This window comes from Ambystoma mexicanum, chromosome 9 (assembly GCF_040938575.1).
Source record: "Ambystoma mexicanum isolate Mex_15411 chromosome 9, UKY_AmexF1_1, whole genome shotgun sequence".
Lineage (NCBI taxonomy): Eukaryota > Metazoa > Chordata > Amphibia > Caudata > Ambystomatidae > Ambystoma > Ambystoma mexicanum.
The window spans coordinates 244,105,356-244,124,730 of record NC_090931.1 but is presented as its reverse complement, the minus strand read 5'-3'; the positions used below and the strand labels follow the sequence as shown (position 1 = coordinate 244,124,730).

The window sequence follows — 19,375 nt, the reverse complement described above, 5'->3', positions numbered from 1 at the left end:
AAAACAAACTGGAAATAAACGTAAAGAAAACAAAATTCTTAGTACTGGAAAAAGCGACCAGGAAAACAGAAAAATTGAAACTAACTTTGGAAGGATCACTGATCGAGCGAGTGTTTAACTTCAAATACCTAGGAGTAACCCTAGACTCCTCTTCGCAAGACAAAGCCATGCAATCGGTCCTGATGTCCAAAGCCAACAAATTGGCAGCCCAAGCCAGGGCCATAGACAAAAAGTTTGGAAGATTCTCACTTATCCCTGTGCTAGAATACTACAAGAAAAAGGTGATGCCGACACTAACATATGGGGGAGATGCTATGATGAACTTACCACGATCCATTTGGACAAAAATTGAGGCAAAGTTCTGGCGAAAAGTCCTCAGTCTCCCAAACTCGACCCCAATAGCCTCAATTCGACGAGAGCTCAGTTTACCCTCTCTCAGAAGTTCAGTCTCACAATCGTCTCTAAGACTGTTCAGGAAATGCCGGATGGCTGAACCACCATCAATATACTTTCTCATCAACCTCGAAATAGAAAGGAATACAAGCAAAACCCTCAAAAAATGGAAAGAAGAAAACTTCAGCTTGCTAGAACAGGTCAATGCAGACGAAGAACAACTAATAAAGTACCCAAAGAGAACCTTCACCAAAATCAAAGAACTCGACTGGATAAGCACCCTGGAGACAGCAGGAAAAAACAAACTAACCTTACACCTGCCGTCAACCACGAAAAAACTCAATGAACTCCAGGAATATATAAAGAAGTTCCCATCCAGGAAAGGGAGAGACATGCTGATGAGAGCCCGTCTAAATGTCTTGCAGACAAATGAGATCCTGACAATTAGAGGCCAGTCGGAGAACAATAATTGTCGATTTTGTGAGACACAAGAAAAGGAAACAATCCGCCACTTGCTCCTAAAATGTGCCTCAAACCAACATATAAGAAGAAGATACTTAAAAGCAACCTTCTCAGATTTCATCATAGAGGACGAAGAAACATGTTGGTCTCGTTTGATTGGAGGCGACAAAACATCATGGCAAATAGCATCCTACAAAATCTTGGAAGCCATAAACTGGCCGATAAAGGCACATTTTTAGAGAGCTGTTCTCATTTTATCATCTTCTTTCCTTTTTATCTTCGCCACGCTTACAGACACAGACAGAAACCTCAAACTTTGTAAAAATCTTTTGATTAAATACAAATAAAAAAAAAAAAAAAAAAAAAAAAAAAATATCCTTTTCCTTGGCACCTCCAAATCCAATCTAGCTAACCTTCAACTTATGCAGCACAAAGCCTTCAGAGCAGCCCTAGGCATCAAACAATCTGAACATATCTCCAACACCAGAAGAGACCACCACTGGCTCCCCATCGAATCCAGATTCCTATTTAAAACCTTGAGCATCACACATAAATGTAAGGCCAACAAAGCCTCCAAATACCTCAACAGCACAGTCATGAAGAAACCCCAGACCAGACTCTTCAGATCCAATAAGAACGCATACCCCGAAATCCTAAGATACAAAAGAGAGAAAGCAGGGGGGTAGCAGCTTTAAAATTCTGGCTCCCAGACACTGGAACTCTCTACCCACCAATATTATGAATGAAACATCTTTCCCAAAATTCAAAAGTTCTCTGAAAACCTGGCTATTCAACGGGTACTTACTGGACCTAGAGCACTGTCTCTCTCTAATGAATTGTACATATCTGACTGTAATGGATATAATTGACTGTTTTTCCCATGTATCTCTGTGTTCACATTTAAGATTGCATTCTCCCAATGTCTGTAACTACGCCGTGATATCCCCGGGTCTGGGCGTATAACAAATGTAATAAAATAAAATAAAATAATAAATAGATCGACAGATGTTAGACTGCAACTCCCATCATCGATAGCCAGCACAGTCAATGGTGAAGGATCATTGGAGTAGCAGTCCATAACACATGGACTGCCGCAGATTGCTGACCCTACTGTGCACTGCTCTTCTTTATTTATTTACATTTATAAAGTGCACACACAACCCTTGGGCATCGTGGCCCTTCTTTCAGGTATCCACACTTTGGGCTAAAACACCTCTAAAAAGAGACCCATGCTGTATACAATTGAACAGTACCCAGGTTTCAAAGGAAGTGTGCTAACAAATCACTCGATATTGCACACAGCCACAATCTGCTCCCTGGTCTCGAAAGGGACCGGGGCCTTTCAATGCTACTTATGATAACATTGTTGTGCCTTCCCTCAACAAAAAGCAGTTGACGATGAAAGTGAAGGCCGAATAAAAAGAGGAGCTGAAAAGGGGGGCTCACACACCTACTAAATCACCCATCCTAAATAAATAATGATTGCAATTTACGTTCTTTTTTCGAAGCCCCTCTGGCTGTTCCCAGCCTTTATTCTCTGTGAATAGAAGACAAATGACCAGGGGTTTAACAGTTGCTAATGGAGATGTTTATCTCCCCCTCACTCCCCCGACCCCTCCCAGCTACCTACAGAGGCAGAAGAGTGGGGGCGCAGGGGATGCACAGGTTGCACTCTGGATCAGGAATAAGGGGGGCGAGCTCTCATGGGGGAGCCGTAGGTGTGCAGTGCGCTGCTGAGGTGATGGCTGAGGACTTAGCTTTTTAATGAAGGTGTGTGTCCCCAGGCGACCCCCTCCCCAATCCCCCTCCCACCACCACCACACTCCGTGGTAGCTTCTGCTGCACAGGCAGCATTTCATCCTAAAAACCGAGGAGAAGAAAGGAGCCGGTGTTTAATTGTTATTGATCTTCACGGTGGATGCGGCCCGCAGAGGCATTAATATTCATTGCCTGTCCTCCTGCAAGACAGGAATATTAAACGCTTCCAATGGCCTCTGCCGTGTCAGGGGGTGACAGTGTCTTGGGACCCAGTTTCAAAGGCGTTACCTCTTCTGATTGCATTATGTTTGAACCCAAGTGCTAAGGTCATCTATTGGCCGCTGGAAGCAGGAGGCTGCTGGCTTCCCAGTCCCTTCTCCCAGCAGACTTGTCTGATTGGATTCAGATATTGTTTTTAAATAATGTGCAACGGCAAGTTAGGAGTTAAGGAAAGCGTCATCTCACCGGCCACAAACAGCGGAGCACCGAACAGAGCAAGGAGCTGCAGCAAAAGAGAGTGCACACGAGACAGAGCGATCGCGTTCAGGAGAGGTAACAGCCAAGGAACTCGTATGCTCATTGGGAGGCCACCAGCGGCCCGGGAAGCATCCGACTTCAGCCCTGTTCAAAAACGTTAAAAAGATACCCCTCTGCCTTATTGCCATTGCACTTACCCTCGAGCACTCTTCCCTCTCCCATGCTCTGCTGGCACGTTACTGCTCTGCATGTTCCTTAAGACTTTTAAACGCAGACTTCTTCCACTCACCCTCAACCCAACCTGTGAGGTGGATGTGCTACAGAGTGGGTTTGCTAGTGGTTGGTCGTTATAACACACCACTAAATAAATAAATAAATACATGTAAAAATGGAACAACCGAGATCATTTAGTTGTTCCATACTAATGTGAACCTTGGTGTGACCTGGTGGGTCACACATTTTCAAGAGTCCTTCCAATCAGCAGCAGTGCAGAGGCCTGTGGCACCTCCGCGAAATCCCCTCCAGCTCCATTAGAGGGGTGCAAGATGTTCTGTTTTAGGGCCTACCTGGCACCCCTCAATTGCACCCCCAGTGGTGCTCTAAAAGGAGGCCTTGAAATGAGTTTCCATAGACCGCGCTCTTCTCCATTTGCTGCAATGTGGCCTAGTCTGTCTGTAGTATGTAACTTCTGTGGTGCTATACAGCATATTACACCATTTCAGACGTGTCACCACGCTGCATAGTTCATCTGTAGGTCGCATGCCAGGCACGGCAGGTTGTGCTTAAAGGAATGTGGTGGGTTGCAATGTGTGGGGGAGTTTTTCGAGTGATAGGAAACACTGTTGCAGATGTAGGTGCTAAGAGGCGCTCCATTACACCACCAGTGTAATTGTGTGCCTTGGAACATCTCACCAATGGGTCATGTATGTGTCGATATTAATTAGGATGTGCTCCTCAGTCGCCTGTTATTGGCTCTTTTGTGAGAATGATATCTGCCCTTTGTAATAGCAGCGATGCCCTGAGTGATGAACCTGGGACCCTCATATACATTGCAACCCTGTTCTTCGTATGTACGTGTGGGGATGGATGCTAATTAATGGTAGTAATGAATTAATTAATGTTGTAGCATCCATTGCTTGCACATTTTGATTCGTCTTTCTATCACATTTCATTGCAGTTCCTCCTCAGTTAGTCACCCGTCCCAGGGATCAGATTGTGGCGCAGGGGCGCACGGTGACATTCCACTGTGACACCAAAGGAAACCCCCCACCTGCTGTGTTCTGGCAGAAGGAGGGAAGCCAGGTAAGTGTGTCTTGAGCTGTCATTTGACGTCTTCAGGAAGCTAGAAATATAACCAGACAATGGGGGTCATTACGAGTTGGACGGTATTCTGGCAGTAAATCCACCAGAATATCACCCAACGGAATTACAATTACCGGCGGATTACAAGTGGCAGCGGTGGAGTAAATCCCAATTTTTTCAGAGTCCGTTGCCTTCTATGGTGCTTTTCCGGCAGATTTACTGCCAGCGGAATTATCGCTTCTGTAATTCCTCCGATTTTGTGTCATAAAGTATGATGCTGGAGGTAAATCCCCCACTCCAGGGCCAAACTCGGAGTTACCACCGCTTTTTTCCTGCACCGCCACACTTGTAATGAGGCCCACTGTCGGTTCCATGGGCCTCATTACGATCTCGGCAGTAGCCATGCCGCTATTGGCGGCATGGCTGCTGCCGAAATCGCATCCGGGTCCGGGTTCCCAGAATGAGGAATTACCGGGCCATTCTGAGTTCGGAGGGCCCAGTAATTCCTCCTTCTAGGACTCCGGGCCCGGACCTTCCCCATTCCCATCTGAGCCCCCACAGGGCTGAATGGGAATGGGAGAGGGAGCAAACAATTGGCCGATTACGAGCGGCCCATTGTTTGCTCCCTCCTCTCCTCGCGGGACCCGCTCTGCACGTCTGGTGAAAACAGACATGCAGACCGGGTCCCGCGAGGGGACCTCATAATCAGGCGGTACGGGGTTGACGGCGCCGGTACCTTTACTGGCGCTGTTAACCCCATACCGCCTGGGTTATAATGAGGCCCCATGTCTTAAAATCGCGGAAAAAATGGCCGTGAATACAAAATATCCTGGCAAAAATGCTGTGGTTTTGCCACCACAATCAGGTAAAGGTTGCGGGGGACACCCCCACAACCCCCGGACCTATTACACCATTTAAGGGGAACGGGGGTCACCCCTGCAACCCCCGGCTCCCCTTAAACTTTACTCTCATTTAATATAGGGGTTTGCTTTTTCTTAATACGCCTATGACTTTTCTTGCTACAACAATGACTTGGGGTTTAAATAGCAGAGATGTGCTTTACAAATCGCACTAAGCATGACATTTAAAACTACACTGACAATAACATATTTTATGTTCAGAACTTGGTTGGCCGTGAGTTTTCCTACAACCAAAAACACACACTTGTTCTGCCATTATGTTTTGTTTTTAACGAACACAAAAAAGTGAATATGTTCGCACCATTATTTCATTTACTTTTAAATATGTTTTGCTATTAGTGTAGTTATTGCTTCTTCCAATTGGCCCTGGTGATACATATATGTAAAAATAGTTGCTTACAAAGTGAATAGCCACAGGAAACTCTAAAAAGTGACGCTCATTGTCCCCATTGATAGAGCACAAGGGAGCCATGGTTTGATGGAGCCACCAATGGTCTAGCGACTCTCTAAGGAAGGCTCCGAACACCATCCAGCCGTATGTTGTGTGAGTCTTTCCATGCTTGCATCGAGAGCCTAACATATTCCAAGGCTTTATGATTCAGCTTCCACTGCTGAGTTTCGCTGAGCTTGGTATTGCAGCACGTGGCGCAATGAACCAGCTTAGAGAAGTTCCAACTCTACGGAAAACATGATCAGTGCCTATCAAACTGTACACTACTCCTGGGGCAACTGTGTGTTATTCTTGAGGCAATATTTGAAGTAGTATTTTGTCCAAAAATGTTGGACAATGCATTTTGTGTTGCTAAATGCCTTACCACTGCATAGTTGGTGAATCAACAGTGTGTGGAAACCTGCTACAAAAGATACCCCTGAAAGGTGGGTGCTGAGAGCTCCTCTAAGAATTTGAACTCTCAACTTTGGGGCAGTTGTGTTTTGCAAATTAAAACAATGATCAATACATTTATTTGGCCCTTCAATGCATAAATATGGCATATGTGCCAAGTTAAAACAAGATATCAGGATGGATGAATGAGGGTATCAGGACAATAGCTATCTCCAGAAAAGAAGTCAGCTGAATTGGAGACATGTCCAGATCTTCACATTTACTCTTCATGCTCTGCCATGTTAAATCGACATATCCGAATGGTGGCATGCAATTATCAGAGCAATAGCTGTCTCCAGAAAAGAAGCCAGATGAATTGGAGAAATGTCCAGATCTTAACATTTACTCTGTGCGCTCTGACACGTTAAATTGACATATCCGAACGGCGGCATGCGATTATCAGGGCAATAGCTGTCTCCAGAAAAGAAGCCAGCTGAATTGGAGACATGTCGAAATCTTCCCATTTACTCTGTACGTCTCGGCCATGTTAAATCGATATATATGAACGGTGGCATGAGAGTATCAGGGCAATAGCTATCTCCAGAAAAGAAGTCAGCTCAATTGGAGACATGTTGAGATCTTCACATTTACTCTGTACGTCTCCGCCATGTTAAATCAATATATCCGAATGGCGGCATGAGAGTATCAGGGCAATATCTGTCTCCAGAAAAGAAGTCAGCTGAATTGGAGACATGTCGAGATCTTAACATTTACTCTGTACGCTCTGACACGTTAAATCGACATATCCGAACGGCGGCATGAGATTATGAGGGCACTAGATGTCTCCAGAAAAGAAGCCAGCTGAATTGCACACATGTCGAGATCTTCACATTTACTCTGTATGTCTCTGCCAAGTTAAATCGATCTATCCGAACTGCGGCATGAGAGTTTCAGGGCAATAGCCATCTCCAGAAAACAAGGCAACTCAATTGAAGATATGTCGAGATCTTCACATTTACTCTCTACGTCTCATGCCAAGTTAAATTGAGTTATTAGTACAGTAGATTGAGAGTATCAGGGCAATAGATATCTTGAAAAAAGAAGGCAACTCAATTGGAGACTTGCAAAATCTTCAGATTTACTCTCTACATATCTGCCAAGTTAAACCGAGACATCAGGATGGAAGTTCAAGAGTATCAGGGTAATAGTTATCTCCAGAAAAGAAGTCTGCTCAATTGGAGATGTGTCGAGTTCTTCAGGTTTACTCTGAACGTCACTGCCAAGTTAAATTGAGATATCAGGAAATCAGTATGAATGTATCAGGGCAACAACGTGAATTCAATTGGAGGAATTCAAAATCTCGACATTGATTTTCGAGATTAGTGATGGACCTGTCCAATCCCATCCGCAGAATAGTTACGCAGCAGTTGTGTAGCAAAATACTCCAGCACAATCTGGTGAAGGCCCCTTCATATTGCAACTCAGGGATTTCTCCAAGGCTTGGGAAATGTGGGGTGACTATGAATATCTATTGAACCTCTGATGAGCAAGGAAATAGGACAACAGAGGAAAATTCACCAGAATAGGTTCCCACGAGTGGAGCTATTAGTCTTGGCTCTGAATGAGACAGGTTAACTCTGTGATGGATTGCATGGCTAGGGTAGATGGGACAACGTAGTTGACATTTTTCTATCCATTGCTGTGATCTTGGGCTGAAGGAATGTTTGTCTGAAAATGTACGCTCATCCAATGTCAACGTTTTGGGATTAGTTTATGCGACTTAATCGCAAATCTATGGGAGATGTGAAAAGCACAGGCCAGCTCATTTTGTTGAACACTCGGGAAACATGTTTGGTACATGTTGCTGTCCCTGAAACTTTACAGTTTGTAGTGGATTATAATGTGATCAATCTTAATACAACTGCAGCCTTTTGAATTCCAGTCATGAATGTACCTAAGAATTATTGGAAACTTGTTACATATAAAGTTGAAGGTGTTTTCTGTTTAAACATGCACCTCTTCACCCTAAGCAGATACCCCTGCAATGTCTGCTAGGTCTGAAACTTTACACTTGAGTGATGCTGTAGAGCAGCAATTGCTGGGTTTGTACTTCAAAAAAGAACCCTGGCCCCTTTACAAACAAGCAGTAGCAAAGCCAACCGTCTTTTGTTTTGTCATGAGATAGGCATTATCCAGACCCTGCCATAATGGTACTACCTGGCCAAAGACATCAACAGCTGGACAATGGTGTGAGTGCTTGAGCACACAATGACACTGTATTACCTATATACTAGCCAAAGTTGTTGGATTTGTCAATGCTTGTTTTTAAAAAGACTTCAACGCAAGGAACAGATGTGAGGATATATCAATTGGCTGAAGGCATACTTGGTTAACACACTTTTGTTACACCAGGAATTCATTTACAGCTCCAACTATGCCATTAACTTTCTTAAAAAATAACACGTTCAGACCATATGCAGCACAAAGTTTGACATTACTGCTTGAAAAAGCTATCTCAAGGAGATCACTGGAGGGTATGTTGTGGGTGGGGAAAAGCAGGTAGCGGGTGGGATTGTCAATAGGGATTTGCAGGTCCATATGCAGTCAAGGGGTGGGTAAATAAGCAAACACCTCCCACAGGTTGCGAGTCCTTCCTCACATCCCATATCCTTCCTATCTGCACACAATTTAAATAATTGCGTCTCATAAGTGGTGCTAAAGTGCTGCTTGTTAGGCAAAAGTAAAACAGGGTACCAGTATTGTGCCTGGCGTGGCATACATAACTACACCTACGTGACAGTCACCCCGGTGCAGAATCAAACCGCGGGCAATTACGCGCCAGCGTCAAAAGCCAGTCAGGCCTGTTCTGCAAGCGCCACCTCCAAGAAGCAGGAGTCAAAGAAAGGATTCGTGGTTTTTCCTTTCAAGGGTTGTGACCTGCTATTTGGGGATTAAGTTGTGACCCTGGCCCTCTTACCCTCGGCTCCTTTGTTCCAGGCCCCTGAAACGGTGTGTGCATGGCAACCCCGTGCATTCCCACCCAACATGTGGATACACATGCCACTAGCAGGAAGAACGTCCTAACACGCCCTGCACAGAATACATAAACACTGCATCGGCCCCGGGGCTTGCTGCACACACTTTCACCCCACAACAAGAGGCAGGGAAAGAAAACACAGCATTAATAGGAGGCTAGGGTTTCAGAACCTCAGACTAAACACAGGGCGTGCACAGTTAAGCCAAACACCGGCCTATCAAATGCCAGCAGAACTCAACAGGGCCACTCACACCCGCGTTAACCCAGCAGTGCCTAAAAATGTCACGGCTCTGCCAGAAAATGTGATAACCATGGCGATCGAACACATGGAGGCTTAGAGTATGTTTCATATGCCAGCCTAAAAAATAACGTGTGCCATCATCCCCTGCTTTCATACGCCGTGAACTCTGATCTCTAGGGTGTTTTGCGGGCTGCAATGCGGGTGTCCAAAGCACTTGGCTTCTTTTAAATGTGCTAGATACATTTTTCAGGAGAAGTTTATGAGGTGTTGCATTCCAGCAAAGGTGCACTTGGAAATAGAGTGTGTGCTTTTGAGTGCGGGGTCCTGGAAGTGTGATGCCATTGGTGTGCTACTAAGCAGGAGGCTCTTTATAAACGCAGTATCTAAATGTTTAAAGAGACCCCCACAGACTGGTGCAGTACGTGTTTAGGTCACGAACAGGCCTCCCAACACCTGAGAGGGGAAAGTAGCTTAGACATGAGAGGGTGGGGGCTCTGGAGCGATGAAAATGAACGAGGGTAGAGTTTGAGAAACGTGCATATATGATGTTATGCGTCTTTTATTCCGCTCACATCGCCTCCACAGTGGCCTTAAAACACGAGCCATGCCCATGTGGAGGAGAATTGTGGCCCCTCCCTGGGTGGCAGCCATGCCTTGGTCTGTAGAGTGAACGTAAAACGGGTTCAAGGAGTTTGGGAAAAGGGGACATTAGGAGAAGTCAGGGAAACATTCAGATTGAAATCACAACGTGTAGGTAAATTAGTCATTGGGCCTCATTTCGAGTATGGAGGTAGCCATAGGGCATGGCTGCCTCCATACCGGGTTCCAGCTCCGGGTTCTGTGAATGAGGACTTACCGGGTCATTCCAACCTTGAAGGACCCGGTAATTCCTAATTCACAAAACCAATCCCCATTCCCATTCCCATTTGAGCCCCCATAGGGCTCAGTGGGAATGGGGATGGAGCTAATAACGGGCCCGTTATTAGCTCCTTGGTCCTCTTGCGGGACCCGCTATGGACGTCTGGTCTGACCAGACGTTCTGTGCGGGTCCCGCTAGAGGACCTCGTAATAAGGCATCCCGTAATGGACGGTGCCGTTCCCGTACCGGCACCCTTCATTACGGGAGCGCCAGGGTCGTAATGAGGCCCATAGTGTTCATTGGGATGAATGTATAGTTTCAATGTTTTGACCAGAAGAAAAAAATTATGAAAAGAAGGAAGGAGTATTTTCCCCATTGGCCACCGGAACTTTGCTTGACGTAGTAACTAGTCTGGTGTTGATACTACATTGAGTCATTTCGTGGATTGGTGATAGCCTTAAGATTTGCTCATGAGTTCCTCGGAGTTGTGGGGTCAGTCCTCCATCTTGGGAGGATAGCTCAGGGGTAACGTGCTCGCCTTGGAAGTAAGATGACACAGAGCAACGCAGGTTCGATCCCCAGGTCTGCGCTTATAAACCTCTGGGTATTAAGCACATTATAAATAAACTATCGTATCCTTTCTCTGGCCAGTCCAATGGTTTCACAATATTGCTCTTAGCTCAGAATCCAGGTTTCTAGCTGAGCGTCAGCTCAATCTGTTGGAGGCGTGGTTGGTCAGTAGTAGCCATGCCTAAGTGTAATTTCTTGAGTGCTGTTAGTAGTCAGTCTCATAGTCTATACCTGTGAAGGGTTTCTTGGGTGCCACAGTGAGACCCATTGTATCTTGAAGCATGAAATGGGGGAGGGGGAACGTGAGCGCACATGCACCACTACAAAAAGCAGGGTTGCTTATACATTGAGGCAATCAAAGGTGACTGGCACCAAAACGGTGCCACAAGGGGGAGTGCAACACCATCACAGCACACAGGCAGGGCTACTTATACAATGAGGGAAGCTTAGGTGGCAGCCTAGAGTGCCACCTGAAGAGGGGCACCAGGGGGCGAGAGGGACAACATCACTATACACAGGCAGGGTCACTTATACATTGGGGCAATTGCAGAGAGAGAGAGAGAGATAGAGAGAGAGAGAGAGAGAGAGAGAGAGAGAGAGAGAGAGAGAGAGAGAGAGAGAAGAGAACATAGAGGGTATGGGAGTGCAGCAAAGTGCTGAGAGGAGAGCCTGAGAGTTGAGAGAGAGGGCGAGGGAGTAGAGCATGTGAGTAGTAGCACAGCCCAGGTAGTGAGTATTCGAGTCATAGGGTGTGTTAGAGAACAAGAGATCAAGAGGGAGAGAGTGAGAGAGGGAGAGAGAGAGAGTGAGAGAGAGTGTGTGTGTGTGTGTGTGTGTATGCACTTGAGAGAGAAATGGAACGAGCTAGAGAGGCTCACGTTGCAACAAAAGTTTGTGTTTAAGTTATATAGAGAAGTTTGAGTAGAGCCGAGAGGAACTGTTTAAGAGAGAGAATGAGAGTTAGAAAGACAGAGTAAGAGAGAAGCAAATTAGAACCCTGGCCCCTCCCACCAGGAACAACATCTCTGCCAACGAGGACAAGAGAAAACATATGCCGCCAACCTGCCCACCTGCCTATGCAGAGCCCTGCCACACAATGGTTTCCATTTGTCGAGATGCTGCCCCTGAAGCCAACACTTTCCTGGACCAGATCTTCACTTCCAGGTAACCCACGGAAAAGCCCCCTGGTGTCGTGTCATTTTTTTCCCGGTTTCCAAGTTTTTCCCTGTTTCTAGTTGTGCAGATGAGAATGTTTTCTTGTCGACCTTCTCTCTCCTCCTCAGAATTACAGCCCTCATTTCAGCCTCACACTGCATAACTGCCATTCATGTGCTGATCCACGGCCACCTGCTCGCAGGAAATGCCGTCCTTGCTGGTGCCCCACAACCGCCTTGGTACCCATCAATTCCATCCACTATGCCACAGCACAAGTTCAGGTCACTACCACTCTCACGGACTCACAGCGGCTCACCCTCCAGGATTGCTTAATCTCCAAGTCAGCCGGCAACATCCGCAAGACCATGATGCTGAACGAACCAACAGATTTAGTCAAAAATCTCCCCACTCGGGAGGCTGTCACACCTGAGAGAGCAATGGCATTGTCAGACTGAACTCTTAAGAAGTGCAAGTAAGTGATAGCAAGGAAACCGCCTGTGACCACAGTACCGCCAGCGATCAGATGGACCCCCTCCCTCTCCTGCACTTCCCATGGTAACTGACAAAATGGGCCTCGTTACGAGGAAGGAGGTAGCCAGGCCGCTTTTTGTGGCATGGCTTCCCCCATTCCAGGTACCGGTCCGTGTTCCCTGAAAGGGGAAATACCGGGCCATTACGACCTTAGAGGGCCTGGTATTTCCTCATTCAGGGAACCCGGACCCGGTCCATCCCCATTCCCATTTGAGCCCCCATAGGGCTAAATGGGAATGTGGAGCATGCCAACAATGGGGCCATTAACAACGGGCCCATTGTTAGCATGCTGGACCGCTCGCGGGACCCGCTAAGGACGTCTGGTAAACCAGGTGTCCTTAGCGGGTCTCGCGAGTAATGAGGCGGTAGGGGGTTCACGGGGCCGGCAGCTCTACCGGCCCTGTTAACCACGTACCGCCTTCCTCGTTATGAGGCCCAATGTGTTCATAGAACATCTCGCTAAACACTGACTTCTAAATCAGCTCCAGTGCTTCCCCCTCACCCAAATCCCAACTGCTACAACTGTCTAACCCACTCTTCTGTACAGCGCTCCGATGCTAGCCAGCTAGGCGCGAGACATGCAAAACCCAAACATACCTATATTCGGGGATGGTCTCATTATGTGGTATTGGCATTAAGTGATCTCTGATTACACGCAGGTTAATGTTGCAAGCAATGCAGCCCAGCTGAATCAGGCTGTTGGCTTTCAGAGAGGGTGTCCTTCTACTTGTGGATGACCAGGGGTCAAGTCCTAAAAAAATAAGTGCGCATACTCATTAACATACCAATTGAATGTGGCGTGACCAGAAATTAGCATATCAAGTTGCCCTCTGGAAAAAAAGTGTGGGGACTCTGTAAAAAAGTGTGGGGACTCGGTCCACCCACGTGTACCCTCGACTTGAGTCCTGGTGTAAAACGTGAGCCTTCCCCTGGTGGTCCATTGGCGGCACTTGAAGCCGAGCAAGCCCAGGGATCCTCCAGGGAGCCTGAAAGGCGTCCACCTCACACGCACTCAATAGCTGAGGACTGGTCAAACAGCACTGGCTCCACAGCAAGTTATTTCCAGCTGGCTGCCGGAAAAGCCCCCAATAGAAGGGCACCGGCGGGTGTCGGACTGGCCCAATGCACATGAAATCTTGCCTGTTTTCATGGGGCTAGGCCGATGCATCGGCACTTTGCCTGAGGCACCACACATCCTTGCGCTACTCGGTGTTGAAACGCCTAGCAGTGAGACCTGACCTACAGCCATGCGCTCCCGGTGATTTGGCAGAACATAAAATCTTTATAGCGTAATATAACACCTGATAGGCCTCTCCCACAGCAGTGTGTTATGGACACTCCTTGCTGCCTCTACCACCCTGTGTCTACCCATGCTTTGTGTTCTGATAGGTGCAAGCGTACGGGCCCTTTCTGATGAAGTCAGTGCCTTGCCGGCGCCGCAGTGGCCCACTTCGTTTGCCTGCGCTGTCCCTTTAATCATCTCCTTGCTGATTATTTACAGGCCACCTGGTAGTTCTCCTCCCGGATCTTTCCGTGACATGATTTCTCTATTTGTTCTCACTCCCTCATTTTAATCGCTCTGCCACTGTTCCAATATTTATGGGCCACCTGCTAGACCGTCCTTCTTGATAAATTGTCCCGAGGACTTTGTTTGTCAGACAGCCCGAGTCGCGTCACTTAATTATAGGCCATTTAGTCGTTCCTGCTGACTCGTTTTTGCTTTGTTTGTGTGCAGTGCTTTTTCCCCACGTGATCGCTGATCTTTTCTAGTCTGATCTTGTCTTGCTTCCCCTTCTATGTTGCTATTTACTTTTTATGTATCTGATCATTTTTTTGTATTTGACATTAATGTTCTTATTGTTTATTTATTTATATATGTGTATGGATTAATTTGAGTGAGAGGGCCATATAGCTATATAGCACTGCTTCTGCTGCTGATCATGACTGCATAGGAGGCGGCCAGGTCCATGCCAAACCATCTGCTCACCTCCCTGTTTAATACATGGGTTTTTGAGAAGGACTCGTATGCCAAGCTCATTAGGCTCGCGTGGAAAGGAGGCTGGTAGATGAATCCGGGGTTTAGGACACCATATGGCAAAAGTGGCATCCTTAGCTACTCTCAGAAGGGCGGGTTCCAAAGATTTTAGAGCTCTTGAACAAGAGAATTTCTGGATTTTCTTGACTGATAGACCACCATTGGTCTTCAGAGCTATATATTTGGTACTGTTTACTTCGTATTTACTTGTTTTCCTTAATTGGTATGCCATTTATTTATTTACCCCATCGTTGATTGTCCCTATCCTGTAGTAGCAGCAGTACTTGCCCGTCAGTTTCTTGTGGTCGTTCAGATACTAAGCGGAAAATAGCATTTAGATTCACTTTAGATGTGTAATTTACACATGAGTAAATGCGCCGATTCGCAAACGGAAATAGACATGTGAATTACTCATGTTTTTCCCAATCTTCCCTATGGGGCACAAGACCAATTTTTTACTACTGCATGACACAGGAGCCACGCTTATTGTGGGCGTGGAGAGTTTGGACAGCAAAAGTGTGGGTTATTCCTTTTTGTGAGTCTTTTAGATGGCTTTGGATGCACAATTATAAGGCCCAGCGTGAGAACTAAGACACAAGCGGGTTAACTGTACGAAAAAGTGCGATCACGTGGGTTTACTTACATTGGTGCAAAGGCCTTATGGACCACCCATTCTATCAGATCTCTTTTTCTAGAGCAAGGTCCCGGGATACAGCCCACGTCTTGCTTCTTGGATCTATGTTTACAGTTTCCAGCTCATATTGCCCAACCCACTTCTTCACTTCACAGTTCTGGGTATAAAGCAAAAAGCACGCCTGTTGACGTAGTCTTACCAGCAGTCATTTCTGCCCCCTCTTCCTTATATTATGTACATGGCCTATATGCTCTCACCCTCTAGCATGTTTTTGCCCTTAGCGACTAGTGCCAATGTATACCAGCAAGTATTTCTCAGCCCTTTCTAAAGAGCCCTTCAGACTGATATAGCCACCCCTGCAAAACCACTGGCCACCCTTTTTGGCCAATCTTTCCACTGGTTTTCCTTCAGCAGCTGGCTTCTCCCCGCATTGGTAGTCCAGCGCATAACAGGATCTTGGGTTTCTCCATCCCTGTGCCTGGCTCCTGCCAGGTTTGGAATATAGGTCTTTGGTAGCCTGGAGCATTCTTCCTCCCTTTGAATCTGGTCTCTGCCAATGTCTTAGATATAGTCTTCATGAGGATCTCGACTTTCTCTCCAGGGCGCGGATTGCCCTTTGCTTGTCCCTTCTGGCTTCCTCCTGTCACCAGGTCAGTTGCCTGGCATTACATACTCCCTGCATCAATATGTGGGATTTTATATTAGGCTAGACTCTACAGTAACCCGATAAACTAATAATGCCTCAGATTAGTTCTCCTCTAACCTCTTTGACTTCCTGTCTTGTGAATGGGTCTGCTTCAATTCTCTGCTTGTTTACCCAGATGTATTGGCCTCTCCCCCCAGCTGATTATGTCTGTTCCCTCCCCCTCTTTCATTTGTCTTTCATGATTGTTCATTTGCTGGCATATCACCATCTTGTACTCGGGCGAAAGGGCCTGTTTGGCTGTGAGGTTCCATGCCCCGTGATTAAACTATGTGCCATTTTTCTGATAAACTACACTGAAGTTCCTATCATGTAAGAGTTTGTCCCATTTAGGAGCCAGCTCCAGAGCACGCCTGGGGCTTGCGGGCGGGATGCTGCCTGTTGGCAAGAGTGCTCACAGTTTGTGGTTCTTTGTCAGGGTTGATATTCACAAATGTACAAGAACTAGATGATAATAGTATTTTCTCGGTATGCAGTAATAAAATTGCAGCAAAAATGTTGCCTTTATAAAAAAAGAAATTTGCGGCAAAAATGCTGTGGTTTGACCCGGTAAAGATGTACCCCATTATACCATTTAAGGGGAGCAGGGGTTGCAGGGGTGTCCCCCTTCCCCTTAAATGGTATAATGGGTCTGGGGATTGCGGGGCTGTCCTCCGCATCCTTTACATGTAATGCAGCGGCAAAACCACAGCCCTTTTGCCGCAATTTATTGTGTAAACGGCCATTTTTGCCATGATTTTAACACATGGAACCATTTTCTCTCGTAGCTGGCAGGCGAGGATTCTTTGGTTTCTCCAGTGGCTTGGGGTGTTAGTGCTTGTGAACTTTAAGAGGCAGGAAAGAGGTGGAGTCTGGGTAACTGACAGGTGAGGTTGAAGGGATTCGATATAGCAGTTTATCAGCCTCATTTACTACCAGAAATGGGGTACTTGGAATATTTGCAGTTCACAAAATGTACCCGGTGGGATCCCTGGTATACAAGTCTTCACCGAACAATGGGCTTGTTGAGTAGCACCTCCAGTTGCCAGAGTGATGGTTTAGGGTAATGTGGAGGGGATCTGATGACTCCCCTGTATATCACTTCCGGGTAGCTCTGCGTACAGCTGGTCATTTTCCCCTTGTACCCAGAGCGCCTCTCACTCCCAAAGAAGAGCGATGCAACGTAACGTTGGTCACAGCCCCGCGGTGGTTATGGCGGGGCTAGGTTTTATGAAGGCACCATGGAAGCAGTCTTCTATTATGTTTATGAAATGAAGATCACCTGTGTTAGTGTTATAGTAAGAATTGAAGTTTGAAAACGTGGCCTATGACTTTGAACATGGGGGTAAAACCCTAAGGTGCAAGGTCCCACTTGCGAAAGACACACTGGTTTTGTGTACGCTCAGCTTTGGGCGTCCTTAACTCCATTCCTCTGCAATATGGCTGCTTGTTAATGACACAAACCTGATCACCTCTTATTCACACCCTAAAAGCACAGGATTAAAAAATGCACACTGCTTTGTAGAGTCAGATTTTCTTTTAAACAGCATAGCCATCAGGGAATGATAAAGGCTCAATTTGCAAATTCTCCTTTTCCTCATTATGAATGAAGTAGAAGCCGACCCTGCCGCACTGAATAAACAAACGCATGGCTCTAACCACTGACACAAAGAAGCAAACACCCCGAGCGGGGAGCAGGATGTGTGTTCCAAACATTGCTTTGTATATTAAGTGCAGCTGAGGGGCAGATGAACTGAGGCAGCGCTAGTAAAACAAGCTCGTGGAGCCACATATACAATCCAGGCGGAGGATTATACTCAAACAAATATTCCATTAGATTCGTGCAGCCATGTAACCAGAAACTGGGCGAACAAGCACACTCTATTATGCATGCCCTCCAAATGAGATTACCAGTCAATAGAAAAAAAAAGAAACTCCTTTTAGGGTTCAGATACAATCTAGACAGCAACACCAGGCATGGTTGGCAGCGTGGCCGCAGGGAGGGACATTCTGACGGTAGCAACAGTTGGCACTAGCCTAAGTAGTCACGCTGACGGGCTGTGCTGGGCAATTGCATGGTTCACAAAAGATAATAGAATTGCTGCCTGGGTCATGTACAGCCACCAACTCGAACACCCTCTTTAAGAATCCAGCATTTTGACATCACTATTGAGAATTGCAGCGCCGCCAAAGGGACTGCATGCGCACATCGGCATGGGGGCATACTATAGCGAACACATTGCCGGAGAGAAGATGTAAAAGGGGCAGACAGGGAGGGATGCTGTGTGTATGGTTACGGGTGTTTGGGGGTGTTAAAAAAAATGGTAAAAGATCTAAAAAGATAAACGGAAATGGAAAGGAAGTCAAATACAGTCAATTCTCATTAAACGGCAATTCTGATTTGTGACTTCTAGCCCCAGGGTTAGAGCACCACTGCCTGTGCTGGAATTCTACCCACTTGCAGAGGCGAGCTACAGGAGCAGAAGCAAACACCTGCTGCACTCTAACATACTGAATGCACGCATGCTTATTCAGTCCTGGAGCCAGCCAAGCGTGGTTATGCCCTGCCACTAAAAGATGGGTAGAAGGAAACTCCACCATGGGAAACTTGGGCAGTGTTCACTGTTGGTGCTATAGCCATGTACTGTTACATCACACCAGCCATCGGCACAGCCACAACATTATAGGTTTGCCTTTGTAAACATCTCATGAGCCATGCGTTTTCTTGTTTTTGTTGGTAGTGATCATTTTTGTGGTTGCCCAAAGCAAAAAGCATTGGATCTGAAGCTGACTGACAGAATTCATCCCTGGATCTGGTGAACAAAGCTCCAGGGACATTGTTTCATGGGGCTATGGCCAGGGCTCAATTCCAGGGTACTCGCGGTTAGTCCCCACTGTTTTCAGAAGTCTCCCAAATGTTTTCAGAGGGCACCTTGATATGCTAATTTCTGGTGACATGACATGCAATTGGCATGTTAATGAGTCCCCCACTTTTCCTTTTAGGACTTGACCCCTTGGCTATGGCACGAATACAATTCTAGCGATTCGGCTGAAGCTCTTTTATTGGTGGATATTTTGTCATGATGTCAGTGCATGCATTGACGTCAGGCCTCTGCATTCTACAGGTTAGGATCCTCCTTATTATAATCAACATGAAACACTTGGCCAAAAAAGGCTTACTCTTAAGGATAATGATGCATTCATCAATTGCAAGAAAATCGATGTGAATCGAGCGTATTGCATTGCCCGAACCAATGGGGTGCTGTGCAAAAAAGAAGAGGAGACCACAGAGAGAAAAGGACAGGGGGAGCCAGGGGAGAGGGGCAAGTGTGCTCCCAACGGGATTAGCGCTGGGAAAATGCTGGCGAGCAGAGTCTTGGGATCCTTTCTGAAGTGCAGGAGAGATAAGTCCCGTCTGATGCGCACGAGCATGCTATTGCAGAGCCTGGGAGTGCATCCGGGGAAGGCCTGGCTTCTGCTTCTCTTCTTCATGCAT

General features: G+C 46.5%; 1 protein-coding gene across 2 annotated transcripts in view; it reads left to right on the top strand.

Annotated features, from left to right (window-relative positions):
* The window catches only part of ROBO3 (roundabout guidance receptor 3), a 468,117-nt gene that overhangs the window by 268,219 nt on the left and 180,523 nt on the right, over positions 1-19,375 (top strand). For both annotated transcript variants that reach the window (XM_069614542.1, XM_069614541.1), the window contains exon 7: positions 4,268-4,392. In XM_069614542.1, the coding sequence (XP_069470643.1) occupies positions 4,268-4,392 (125 nt within the window). The remainder of the gene's footprint in view (positions 1-4,267; positions 4,393-19,375) is intronic.